Consider the following 13742-nt stretch of genomic DNA (forward strand, 5'->3'; position numbering starts at 1 on the left):
ATCTTGTACTTCAGTTTTTTTAAATGTATTTTACTATTACTTTCATAACAGATGAATAGCCGTATGCGACAGGCATATCTTTCGGTGTCTAAAGCTTACGTACCCACCGCAACGAATTGCGCTAAAGTTGAAAAGATTTAGTTCATCTGTTTTTACAGCTGAACAAAAAGTGAATTGAGACCGAGAAATTGACACAAAAGCAACCGTCAAATTGAAATCTTTCAAATTTTCCCTCCTGTCATCAAACTAACTTTTGGTTGGTTTAAAAGAAAAAGAAAAATTTGAACGCTAGATGGCAGAAAATCTATGATTCGGCTGTTCGACATTTATTGTATAGCCATTTTTTTCATTTGCATTCGAACTCTCAGCCCGATCTAAGCGGCTTCTTAAGAATGTTAAAAAAATTGTTCTTCTTCCTTAATTTTGACTAATTGACACGGAATATAGTGAACAAAAGTTTAATATTTTCTACTTTGTGTATTTTGCATAGTGTTTTTCAAGTTAGTGCCAGTGTTTGTATTCGCTTCAAACACTTTGCATCGTTCGGTAAAAGTTGCGCTTCCCAGCATTTTACAGTTTCGCAAAATGTCTGAAGCAAACGTAAGTACAAATTTGAATTTGTTTAAATTTCGTTTATCGGTTGCATTGCTTTCCCATTTCAATTTTGTGTGTCGATTTTCGATTTATATTGATCCGATTTTCATCTACATGACAAAATTGACGTACATTGGTTAGAATGATTTATGAAAAAAAAAAAAATTACTCAACAAATGATAGCATTCAAATCCAACGAAAAAACCGCGTAGATTCTGCTGTATTCGTTGTTGTATATGTGTTAATGAAAGGTTTGTTTTTCATTGTTTTCAACTGATCGTTGAATGGAATAGTTATTGTAGGTTAGTGTTGAGAACGGCATTTTTTATGAATTTCTCAATTATTATTGGAGGATAATTTGCTCGATAGATGAAATGTATCTTTGGAAAAAACGAGCCGGTTCGTTACTATCCCGAAGAGTAGCTATTCCATAATGAAAATCAAACACAGAGCAGGATGTGCGCTGTTCATTATTTTAATATCATCGTTAGAAATTCACTTCAACGACTATTTTGCATGACACTCGCAATACGCTCACGTGTATAATACAGGACCGAGTACAGATCTGATTGTTTTGAAAGAAATTTGAATGTTTTCGTATGCGGTTGACACATAAGTAAATTTGGTGCAAGCGAAATTAGTCCGTTTGCTCACCCTAATGCTGTCTGGATCATTCATTTAATTTATTTTGTTCTTTTTCAGGGCCAAAATGGAGCCCCAGCGAAGGGCAAAAAGGGAGGTGGAACCATCGAACAAATTTATCAGAAAAAATCCCAGTTGGAGCATATCTTATTACGTCCGGACACGTACATCGGTTCGGTTGAAGAGACAAAAGAGCTAATGTGGATCTTCCAGGCCGATCCCGAGGATCCGAAAGGCGGAAAAATGGTCCAGAAAGAAATCCGTTTCGTGCCTGGCCTCTACAAAATCTTTGACGAAATCCTTGTCAATGCAGCCGACAACAAACAGCGCGACAAAAATATGTCGAAAATCAAAATCGACATTAATGCAGAAACGAACACAATATCGGTGTGGAACGATGGTCAAGGTATACCCGTTGTGATGCATCAGACGGAAAAAATGTTTGTGCCGACAATGATTTTCGGTCATCTACTTACATCGTCAAATTACAACGACGATGAGCAAAAGGTAACCGGTGGACGAAACGGATACGGTGCAAAATTGTGCAACATTTTCAGCACAAAGTTTGTGGTCGAGACAGCATCGCGCCAGTATAAAAAGTGTTTCAAGCAGACATGGGGCGATAACATGTCAAAGGCCGCCGAGCCACGAATTGCCGATTTCAGAGGCGAAGACTACACAAAAATTACATTCTCTCCGGATCTTACCAAATTCAAAATGGAGAAACTAGACGATGATATTGTTGGCTTGATGTCACGACGTGCTTACGACGTAGCAGCATCGAGCAGAGGCGTTACCGTATTTCTGAATGGTAACAAGTTACCGATAAAAGGATTCAAAGATTACATCGATTTGTATGTCAAAGACTTTAAAGACGACGTTGGAGCTCCGTTGAAAGTCGTTTATGAAAACGTGAACGATCGATGGGAAATCGCTATGACGTCCAGCGAAAGAGGGTTTCAACAAGTGTCGTTTGTCAATTCCATTGCTACATACAAAGGAGGAAGGCATGTGGATCACGTTACCGAAGCGATTACAAAGCAATTGATCGAAACGCTGAAGAAGAAAAACAAAGGCGGCATCAGCATTAAGCCATTCCAGGTCAAAAATCACTTGTGGGTGTTCGTCAACTGTCTCATCGTCAACCCTACATTCGATTCACAAACGAAAGAGAACATGACACTGCAAGCGAAGAGTTTCGGTTCCAAGTGTACGTTAACCGAAAAGTTCATGAAAGGTGTCGCATCGTCTGGCATTGTAGAGTCCGTCCTGCAATGGGCTAAATTCAAGGCACAAACGGTTCTGGAGAAGACTAGCGGCAAGAAACAAACCAAACTAAAAGGAATTCCGAAATTGGAAGACGCCAACGACGCTGGAACGAAGAATGCCCATTTGTGTACATTGATTCTGACTGAGGGAGACTCAGCCAAAACATTAGCCGTGTCAGGACTTGGTGTCGTCGGCCGAGATCTGTACGGAGTCTTTCCACTCCGCGGTAAATTGCTGAACACCCGTGAAGCAACGCACAAACAAATTCTGGAGAATGCTGAGATCAACAACCTCATCAAAATTATTGGCCTCCAATACAAGACGAAATATACGACTCTCGACCAACTCAAACACTTGCGCTACGGTAAAGTGATGATCATGACTGACCAGGACCAAGACGGCAGTCACATCAAAGGTCTTTTGATCAATTTCATTCACACAAATTGGCCGGATCTGCTGCGGCTACCATTCTTGGAAGAGTTCATCACACCGATCGTTAAGGCTACGAAGAAGAAGGAAGAGCTCTCGTTCTTTTCGTTGCCCGAATTCGAAGAGTGGAAGGCTGACACACCGAACAGTCACACGTACAACGTCAAATACTACAAAGGTTTGGGTACATCAACGTCGAAAGAGGCTAAGGAGTACTTCTCGAACATGGATCGCCATCGTGTGCTGTTCAAGTACGGTGGCACGGAAGACGACGAAAATATCATCATGGCATTTGCTAAGAAAGCAGTTGATCAACGTAAAGAATGGTTGACCCACCACATGGACGAATGTAAGCGACGCAAGGAGCTTGGGCTACAAGAGAAGTATTTGTACACAAAGGAAACGAAAGCGGTCACATACTCGGAATTCATCAATTTGGAGCTGGTGTTGTTCTCTAATTCGGATAACGTTCGTTCCATTCCGAGTGCGGTTGATGGCTTCAAACCGGGTCAACGGAAAATTTTGTACACCTGCATTAAGCGTAACGACAAGCGTGAAGTCAAAGTTGCCCAGCTGGCTGGTTCCGTTGCCGAACAATCTGCATATCATCACGGTGAAGTATCGTTGTGCATGACCATCGTTAACATGGCTCAAAACTATGTCGGCAGCAACAATGTCAATTTGCTGGTTCCATCCGGTCAGTTTGGTACACGTTTGACTGGCGGTAAGGACAGCGCTAGTCCTCGTTACATTTTCACCATGATGTCGCCGTTGACGCGTCTGATTTTCCATCCGCATGACGATCCATTGTTGCAATATCAATACGATGACAATCAGAAAATCGAACCGACATGGTACATCCCGATCATACCAATGATTTTGGTTAATGGATGTGAAGGTATTGGCACAGGATGGTCCACAAAAATTCCAAATCATTGTCCACGACAGATTATTCGCTGTTTGCGCAAAATGATAGCTGGTGACGAGCCTGAACTACTGCATCCATATTACAAAAATTTCCGTGGCCAAATTGAGGCAGTCGGTGATACTCGCTACTTTACGACCGGCACTGTGTCGATTATTGAAGATGTAAAGATCGAGATTACTGAGTTACCGATCGGAACGTGGACTACAACGTACAAGGAAAATGTACTCGAGCCGCTGCTCCACGGTACGGAAAAAGTGAAACCAGTCATCAGTGATTACAAGGAATACCACACAGATACAACCGTTCGATTCGTTATCTCCTTTGCTGCCGGACAATTCGATACATTGGAACGAGAAATGGGCGGTTTCCATCGCGTCTTCAAATTGTCTTCATCAATGAGCACAAACTGCATGCACGGCTTCGATCACAACAACTGCTTACGCAAATACGAGAAGGCAAACGATATTTTGCGAGAGTTCTTTGAACTTCGTGTTGAATATTACGCCAAGCGTAAAGAATATCTGGAAGGAATGTTGACCGCCGAAGCTGATAAGTTGAGCGACCAGGCGCGTTTCATCATGGAAAAGTGCAACGGTACGCTGGTAGTTGAAAATAAAAAGCGAAAAACGATGATCGATGAACTCATTAAGCGCGGATATCGAGCTGATCCGGTCAAGGAATGGAAACGAAAAATTTCCGTGGAAGACGAAGAAGAGGCTGATGAACCAGCGGCGGAAGAGGAAGAAGAATCAGAGCAATCCAGTAAGAAACCGAAAGCACCTGTTGATCCAGAAAAAGCATTCCAAAAATTGACGGACGTTAAAAAATACGACTACCTGCTGGGTATGTCAATGTGGATGTTGACCGAGGAACGCAAAAACGAGTTGTTGAAGCAACGAGACAACAAAGTGTCGGAACTGAATATATTGAAAAAGAAGACAAAGCATGACCTGTGGTTGGCCGATCTGGAGGCTCTAGAAAAGAAACTGAATGAAATTGAAGAGAAAGAACGTCAAGAAGAATTGAACACCAATGCAAAGGCAGCGAAGAGCGTTAAATCAGCAAAGGGTAAAGCAGCAGCTGGTGGTGGAGGTGGACGCAAACGTGCCGAAAAGAGTACCGTAGCTGATTTGTATCCATCAGAAGATGGCATCAAAGTCGAGTACAAATTAACCGACGAAATTATCAAGAAGTACGAGAAATTGGATGTTGCTGTTGAACGCAAAAAGACAGGCGCAACCAAGAAAACTAAAGGAGCTGCTGGTGACAGTATTGAGGAGGAACGTGACGAGTTTGATGACATTGTGTCTGGAACGCCGGACAAAAAGCCTGAAGTGAAGAAGGAGGCCAATGCCAAGGTAGCGAAGCAGCCGAAAGCGCCGAAGGAACCCAAAGTGAAAAAAGAGAAAAAGGCGGACGGTCTCAAACAGTCGAAATTGTCATTCAAAAAGAAGAAGGTAGGAAGTGATGAGCTCTTTTGAAAAGCGTGACGCAGTCAATAATTTTTCCGTTTGTTTCACAGAAGGGAAGTGACTCCGAAGACGAAATGGAAGAAGATGGTTCGTTTGAAGCATCGCCTCCAGTAAGAGAAACGGCTCGCCGTGCAGCGTCGAAGGTAACAGATTTTAACTTAATGGCTCATTATTCAGATCGATTTTCACTGAGTTTTCCTCTCTCTTCCGAAACAAATATAGAAAGTCAATTACGCAGCTCTGTTGAAGGACGACGAAGATGATGACAGCGACAACGACGTGAAAGTGGATAAAGATGGAACCGCAAACTTCTCATCCGACGACGAATTATTCGATAACAACATTTCCGTCGTCAATTCGGAAAACATGTTCGATTCGTTGAAAGAGGATAAAAGTGCGGAAACGAGCCCAGAAAAACCGAAACAAAAACGCAAACTGGGACCGAAAATGGAAACGGCTAAACGACCGAAAAAGAAGAACTCTTACAGTGGTAGCGATGATGACTTCGAGGCATCAAAGGTAAGATTAAATTCGATGAAAAGAGGAAAATCACTTTTACATTGACGCCAACGGAACATTTTGTTGAATTTTTTTCCATTTTTCTTTGTTTTCAGCCCAAATCAAAGAAGAAGAAGAAGGCAATTAGTTCCAGTGAAGAAATGTCAGACTCTGATTCTGATTTCTAAATTAAATTTCTACATGTAGGCTGTATGAGCGTTAGCTGTAAGCTGTATGTCATTTCACTAAACTTTCCATTGATTTATTCATTCTTTCGGTTGAGTAAAGTTTTTTTTTGTTGTTTTTTTATGTGCAAAAGGAAGAAAAAAAATTTTTTGTTTTCGAGTCGAATCGCGCAATTCATTCAAATGTTTGATTTTTCTTTTTAGTTTTTTAATACATAAAAAATGAATTTGTTTCTACAGAGATTATGTTAACCTGATCGTTCCGGATTCACAATAAAGAATAAATTATGAAATTGACTTCTTTGGCTTTTCTTCACGAATGAACGTTTCGTCCCCTCATAAGCAAAATGTTCGCAGATTGTTATTTCTGTGCGCTCTCTCAACTCTTATGCAACACATTTCACCTTGCGAGTGATAAGATATAAAACTACGACGCCAAATCAAGGTGGCCTTAGCAATTTAGCAGATTTTGTAGCAAAAATCATGGGATGATAACAAGGAATTTTAAAGTTGAAAATAAGAAGCAAATTAGGAGTTTTCAAAACCGAAAAAAAATGTAAAAACGACATGTAAAAAGAGATGAAATGTTAACTTGAACGAAATGCACAAGGATCTGTACCTAAAAATTGGATTTGACCATTTGACTTGATCTGGTCTGACCTGAATCTTTTAAGTTCCCAAATTTACCTGATCTGACCTGACTAAATTTTAATTCTTTTTCATTTCATTCCATTTATTTTCGAAAAAATTAAGTTTTACATATTCGTACCGCGTAGCTACAGTTTGTTAACATTTCGAAGGAGCTACAATCATTTCTTAATTAAGATTAGAAACACAGATCCTAGTCACTGAAAATCATTTAAAATTCAAAAAATTTAAGCGAGGAAGACTAGGACGGCAAGCAAGGGGAGAAAAACATTGACATAGAAGGTATACTATGCAAGTTTATAAAAATTCAATAGAAAAATAGACAAAATTCACACATTCGATCACGTAACAGACCCGATAATAATACTGGTCATATGCTTGCCGTGTGTAACAGGTTAATGAACTAAAGTACACCGATACATTGACAAAGTAATGGTAGAGTATACTGTGCTTACAGATCAGAACCCTCAGAGCCTAACATAGGAACATGTGTAGCGTCGGAAACTGCATCGTCTGCACGGTATTTTTTTGATTGTTGAAGACGATTTGTGTGAAAAATGTGGGTTTGTGCAATCAATGCAAGCTAACGAAAATGTTCGCAGTTCGTAGTTTGAGTTTCCTCGGATTGCCTCGCGACACACACAAATCTGTATTTTTTGGTCAAGAGTTTTGGTCATTTTGGCACGAAATGGTGTCTGTTTTTTGCCAAAGGATACTGCAATGTTTTCGAAAGTTTATTTATTTTCCGCACGAACGTTCACTGACACAACATTATATAGCTTCTTTGCGTAGGATATAATTTAGATTAATTTGTATTTTAACGTTAGGCTCTATGTCACAGAGTCTGTGAGCAGAGATTTTACTGGTGCAGCAATATGCATTGATTGAGACTTTGGTAACTTTGGAAAGGACAGTACAATTGAGATCGGATTTGAATTACGACGAACTCAGAAAAAGGCTAATTAACAAAATAAAGTGAAAACATTTCGGCTATGGTCACGCAGAACCCAACATTTGTTCACATTTGATTTTAGCATTTTGGGGGCGATGATGAGAAAAATAAATCTTGCCAGCAAATTAAGGGATTTAAAAAAAAATAAGGAAGAATACAGTTACAGGCAGTAAATTTTAGTATGAATTTGCTTCAGCTGATACACACAAACAATCAAAACTGTGCTTATGGCTGTATATGGTTTTGTGCCACCGATAATTGAAAAACGACTCTTTTCAGCACTCATTTTAGTGTTGTAAAGTGACTTATTTCAGCACCCGTTTGATGGGATATTTCAACACTCAAAGCAGCGTTGATATGGAATTTGTATGAGTTATTACAGCATTCGTTTCAGAAAATGCAAAGCAATGTGTTCGATCAAATTTGAAGAGTGAGTGTTTACAATGAAAATTATGATTTTTTGGCCATTTGTCTATTTCAATTCTCGGTTGGCACAAAGCATGATGTGTTGACACGTATTGTAATGAGATTTTTTCAGCACACGACCCAATTTTCCTTGGGTCTTGTGCTGAAAAAATCAACATTACAATACTTGTAACACAACATATTGTTTTCAGCACACGACAGTTTCAACATTACAATACTTGTAACACAACATACTAGACATTTTGCGCAAATGACGTATAATTCATAAGTCAACTTATAAGTTGGAAATTATAAGTAATCGTTGAAAACGTCTTGTATGAATATGTGACTTATAATTTCCAAGAATTTTCGAAATCTGATTTCTTGGGACTTTGTCAGTTCGTTGTTTGTCAGTAGGCGATACTTGCATGAGTAGAAATCTTGACAAGTTATTTTTAATCGATTAAGTCGGACTCATTCGGACTTATCATTTGCTTAACCCGTTACAGACGGCGAACATATGACCAGTAATATTATCGGGTCTGTCGATCAAAGTATTTTTAATCCGTTGATTTCAAATCTTGTACTTCAATTTTTTTAAATGTATTTTACTATTTAACTGGCCATATTACGCAGAGCTTGTCATTATTTTTGTCGGCGTTATCGATCACAGATGAATGGTGCCAAGAGAAATGATACAAAACATTGCAAAATCCATTTTATTGAAATACAAAATCGACTACATTTGTTTATAGTAAGCGCAATTCGGTGTTTAAAACTAACTGAAGAAATATGTGGAGTCAAGAACGTTGTTTAAATCAAAAGTACCGCGGTCTGGGGGCGGTTGACTTAGCATGTAGTTGAATTCATATTTTAAATTGGTTGATTTCGCTCCATCCTGAGTGAGTTCACTACAATGCACAACAACAAGCGATGTAAATTATTAATGGCAAAAAGAGAGTTATTTTCGACTTACGTCTCGCTAAAACGGTAGCGGTTCTCCAGAAATTTCGCTAAATCCTCCAGTATCGGTTGACTATGCAACGCAACGAATTGCTCACGACAAATTTTGTTCATGGTGGGCACAGTGCATGCATGAGTCCAATAGCAGTCATGCACCGACATAAACGTTAAACCAGCTCGTTCGCAATGCAATGATGTTAACATCATGTGACTGGAATCCAATGAATGAACAAAGTTTGGTGGAAAGGCATTCTTCTGCTTCACAATATTTGGCTTGGCAAACGAATCAATTTTGAGTGTGGTAGCGCCAGACGTTTTGTAAAGAAGATCCTGGTGGTATGGTTGCACCACAGGCAAACCTAATGGCGTAATCCATTCAACGTTCTGACTGCGAACGGACGCAATTTGTCGTGCAGATTGTGTAAACCAATCTTGAATTTGTTTGGTTGACGTAAACATTTCACTGAGACTCTCAAACGTTTTCATCGTTAAATATTGCGACGCTGCAAACACCGACTCTTTCGGGAATGAATCAATTGCTTTGAGTTGCTTTGCTATTTGTTGTCTAGCTCCAAAACGAGTGACGCCATAAACCGTTGTCATTACAGTCTGCTTGATGACTTTCCGTTTTATGTAGCCTTTCAAAATTCCTGCTATGGCCACTCCGTTAGCTTCGTCAACTTTACGCAACTTTTCCACTAACTCAGCAACATCACTGTACACGTCCTGCGGAACACTCGATGGATGAAGATTCACACTGACAGCACCGGCTGTATCACGACCGAGTGCCGCATAATGTTGTAAACCTGAAACAGTAATCAGGAAATAAATTACTTTGAAATGACTGCCTGTGAACGTCGTTACAAACCATTGCAAGATCCGTCCTGATGTATTGGAAACGAGCTCATAAACGTTGTAGGATCAGGTGACCGTAACACTTTTGTGATTTCCATGCAGGAAGCTAACGTTTGCCACGGCTCGTCGGATGTTACCCACCACTTTCGACCCGTTAATGGATTGTCGGCCGAATCGATAATGTTTTCCATCATCTCCTCGGCGTATTGCAAACGATTTTGGACCGACTCACGTTTCTTGTGACCAGTTAGATTGATGCAATGTAACTTTAACCAAGAAAATCCGTCGACACCTAGTGGCTTGGCTCGATGGAAAACGAGTAATGAACGTGCTAAATCGGCACCAAGGTGATTTAGATGTGGAGGAAGGGGATAGACACGACCCCTAAAATCCATGTTGTGTGGAAGCCAGAAAACTTTATCACGATACTGTGGACGAGCAGTGACCAGATTAGTGATCAACCATACGTATTGTAAAATGCAACACTCACATGATTCGCAAGCGACAGTCTGTACAACAGATCGCACCATAAACCGAACATTTCCCCTTGTGTCTGACGATGTGCCATCTTAGCCTTGAACATCTCGTATTTCTTATTCTTTCCCAAGCTAGGATCATTTTCAGACTTATCGAATTCCAGCGGAGGTAATGCACTCGGCGGCTGTGACACATTTAATTCTTGTGATCCACCATTTCGGAACACCTTCAAAGCAACATCCAATATTTTGGTGTCCACTTTCCATGCGATACTGCCCAATTGGTTCAGTGAGTCTAATGCTGGGTACATGGCCGACGCTTTCGACGCTTTAATGCGATCCCACTGTTGGCGCGCTTGTGATGGTAAGCGAATCAAATCCGAGCGAGCCAAAATGTAACCTCCATTGTGGGATGTGTGCCAGGGTTGTGGTGGACACAGCATGGGAATCAAATTTGCATCGAAAGTAAGTGTTTCTTGCTGAGATGCCTTGTGGAGTCTGGGAAAATGATTCATTAAAATGTCTGATCCATCAAAACAAACGAATAATTGTCTTACTTCGCCAAAAGTGGATGCGGTTTCATTTCCTCTCGAACGTATTTCCCCTCGGTACGAAATATAGTGAAAAAGGCGGGTAGGTTATAGGATTTCTTGCTGTTCGTGCGCATTATATTCGTGTCAATCTTAACATCTCTCAACAAGATCTGGTACAAAAAACGACCAACTTCAATACAAATGGGCATAGGCCAGGGATTGTCAACTATGTCCATACTAGCTCCACAATGCCGGTTGTGGTGCACCAATCTTTGCCACATTTGTCTAGAATTATCACTGCTATGTCCTTCGCATATCGTCTTGTAATATTGTTCGTAAATTTCCTTCGTTTTATCCAGCACACCATTATGCATTTTACGTTCCATGAAGTGCCTATACGTAGGGATAAGATTGAATCATCGCTTAATGTTGCATTTTGAATGACCACACTGACCTATTTTGAACTTTCCGACCGATTCGTGCGTATAACAATTTTATTGATTCGCTGAATGTCTCAGAGCCTTCGGCTAACGTTCGTATGTCGTCCAGCAAAATGTCCGCATATTTTTCCTCGGGAAACAGTCGTAAGTATGGCATAATGTTGATGGCAAAACGATTCTTGCACTTTGCTTGGTATCCAAGTGCGATTATATCACGAACGAATCCTTTGCACATTGCGGCATGCCATTTTTTGTGAAGATCTTCGATTTTGGAACGCTAAAATTACGTCCAAACGTAAATCGAAATCGTAATCAGAAGCCCGGACTGGGAGTAAAGGGCACTCAAGGTATTTTTAACTTACGTAATACAAAATGTTGTCATCGACTGTGTCGAATTTTGCAATACTTTTTATCTTAACCGAACCATTCCGTTCAATTTCAAGTTGCTCGTCGAACATCCGTTGATATTCTTCCACCGTAAAATTACGCTTTTCATCCTTTATCACGGAACGGTTTTGCTGTAAAGACGAACGTAGTACATACAGAATAGGCGGAATAATTTTGTGATCTCAATGCTCATTACCGGGAAATCCTTATCTTCAACGGGTTGTATGTCCTTGTTCATGGCATCTAACAGACAATTGTTGTACATTATGTCAGGGGGTGTGTAAATTGGACGAAATGCTGGATCTAATCGCTGAATTACTTCAACCACAATTTCTCGCTTATTGTCGGTGAATGTACTCAAATCCATTATGTCATTTAGTGAAACACCCTGTAACCGGATAGAGAAACCAACGAGTTAGATGGATCATTTTAGAATGAAGTTCAAGACCAAAACTTACATTCTCTGTCGCATCGTTACGAAACTTTTGTAATATTTTCAAATGTTCGTCGCTTGCATCCAAACGACCAAGACATTCGAATATTGCCGCATACGATTGAGCATTGCGTTGAATGTTGTCCGTCTTTAGTATCCTCATCACCTCGTTTATTTTCGGTAGATTGGCCTTTTCCGCAAATCCACCCAGCACCACGTTATACAGATCGATACTCAGTTTAAATTGCTTGAATTTGCTGCGATAGTATAACAGAGCTTGCAGGCCACGGTCAGCGTTTTTATTTCCCGAACACATTTCCACATACGATGCCAAATTTGTCAATAGTGATCTGTGCTTCGCCGCTTGTTGGTCGTCGAAGGTGTTATGAATTTTGGAATTGAATTCGCTGTGTTGACAATTGTTCCCAATTTTGGATTATAAGCAAGGGATGAAAATGCAATCACAAGTTCATAACTCACGTCTTTTTAACTGCACCCCCGGCAACTTTTTTCTTCTTTTTCCCCCTCGTGCTCAGTGTGGTCATTGGTTCTGGAACTAGTTCTTCCAACGTATCCGTGTTCTCAATCATCATAGTTTCCTCATTATCCAACTGGGAATTGGATAGACTCTGAAATGAAAATTACCTGAGCTGATCGCCAACCTGTATGTTTTCAGCTGAACTTACTTCCTCTCTGAAGACCCTATAGCTGTCAATAATGGCTTGAAGGTTTTTCATAGGATCGACTGTAGACTTCCCTCCCACGATAAGGGCGGGAGCTTCACCCACAGTTTCATCTGATTCAAATACAGCCCGGCCGAGATTAATCATGGAATTCTGATGGAAAGTTGTGTGACTGTCACCGGCATTTGTTGATTGCTCAGTGGACTTATTTGAATAGTCGAGAAAATTCGACAAACGGGTCGATGTCAAGCTTTTCACTGTAGCCGTTTTGTTGATTAAAGACTTGCCATCCACTAAAATTCATTAAGAACGTCAGATGCACATTGATGACTACGGATAATGTTCGATCCTATTATTTACCTTCGATGAGCTCAACTTGCCATTTCTTTTTGTTTTGTCTGCGTTTTTTGTGTTTCTTCAAATTGTTCACCAGGTCTGTGTTTGGTGTTGTTGACAGCATCGATGGATGACCTTACCGGAACGGAGAACGACAAACAATTAATTTAAAACTGTCCGAAAAATTTGTTTTTTATTTTGATTTTACTTGTTACTGTGCTACTACTCCCAATCGCATTGAGAAGGCCTCCACACGACCAACAAATGTTCCAATTCCTTTGAAAGGAATAATTTGTAAATGTTACATTTTTCGCGGAAATTAGGCGATGCATTTTTATGATATTTAACTTTATTCTATTTACTAAATCACATATTCGATGCACATTATGCAAGAAGTGTTACTACCGGAGCACATTTTCTCAATATTTTGGTGTATCACATTTTTCGTTTTACTATATTTTCATGTGTTTTACGTCAAAACATTCATCGTTCGTAATGTAGATGGAGGTATCGGTACTCAAAGTGCGTAAAAAGTGATATAGTTGGGTGCCTTCTCGCTAAGAAAAATGTTCTTCAGAATTAAATATTTTTCATCAAGTGGAAAGTTCGGAAAG

The 13742-nt window shown here is 40.1% G+C and overlaps 2 protein-coding genes across 7 annotated transcripts; one reads left to right on the plus strand and one right to left on the minus strand.

Annotated features, from left to right (window-relative positions):
• The first annotated feature begins 334 nt into the window (after positions 1-334).
• LOC119066376 (DNA topoisomerase 2) lies at positions 335-6286 on the plus strand. The gene is made up of 5 exons (XM_037168802.1): positions 335-600; positions 1297-5319; positions 5385-5477; positions 5557-5853; positions 5949-6286. The coding sequence occupies exons 1-5, from the start codon at positions 586-588 to the stop codon at positions 6018-6020; spliced, it is 4500 nt and encodes a 1499-aa protein (XP_037024697.1). The 5' UTR covers positions 335-585; the 3' UTR covers positions 6021-6286.
• Positions 6287-8727: 2441 nt separating this feature from the next.
• Positions 8728-13584, minus strand: LOC119066378 (DNA-directed RNA polymerase, mitochondrial). Of its 6 annotated transcripts, none has more exons than XM_037168806.1 (14): positions 13337-13583; positions 13153-13263; positions 12796-13085; positions 12648-12738; positions 12590-12605; positions 12135-12516; positions 11873-12064; positions 11652-11807; positions 11304-11566; positions 10874-11242; positions 10331-10814; positions 9854-10268; positions 8999-9791; positions 8728-8933 (listed from the first exon to the last, which is right to left on the minus strand). In XM_037168806.1, exons 1-14 carry the CDS (start codon positions 13458-13460, stop codon positions 8801-8803), a joined length of 3819 nt encoding a protein of 1272 aa, XP_037024701.1. In that variant the 5' UTR covers positions 13461-13583; the 3' UTR covers positions 8728-8800. The 6 variants fall into 6 exon arrangements, with proteins under 6 accessions (XP_037024701.1, XP_037024700.1, XP_037024702.1 ...); XM_037168805.1 differs by having other exon boundaries at positions 10331-10362; positions 10402-10814; positions 12590-12738; XM_037168807.1 differs by having other exon boundaries at positions 12590-12738; positions 13337-13584.
• Positions 13585-13742: the final 158 nt, after the last annotated feature.

The sequence above is a fragment of the Bradysia coprophila genome, chromosome IV (genome assembly GCF_014529535.1).
Source record: "Bradysia coprophila strain Holo2 chromosome IV, BU_Bcop_v1, whole genome shotgun sequence".
In the NCBI taxonomy this organism is placed as follows: domain Eukaryota; kingdom Metazoa; phylum Arthropoda; class Insecta; order Diptera; family Sciaridae; genus Bradysia; species Bradysia coprophila.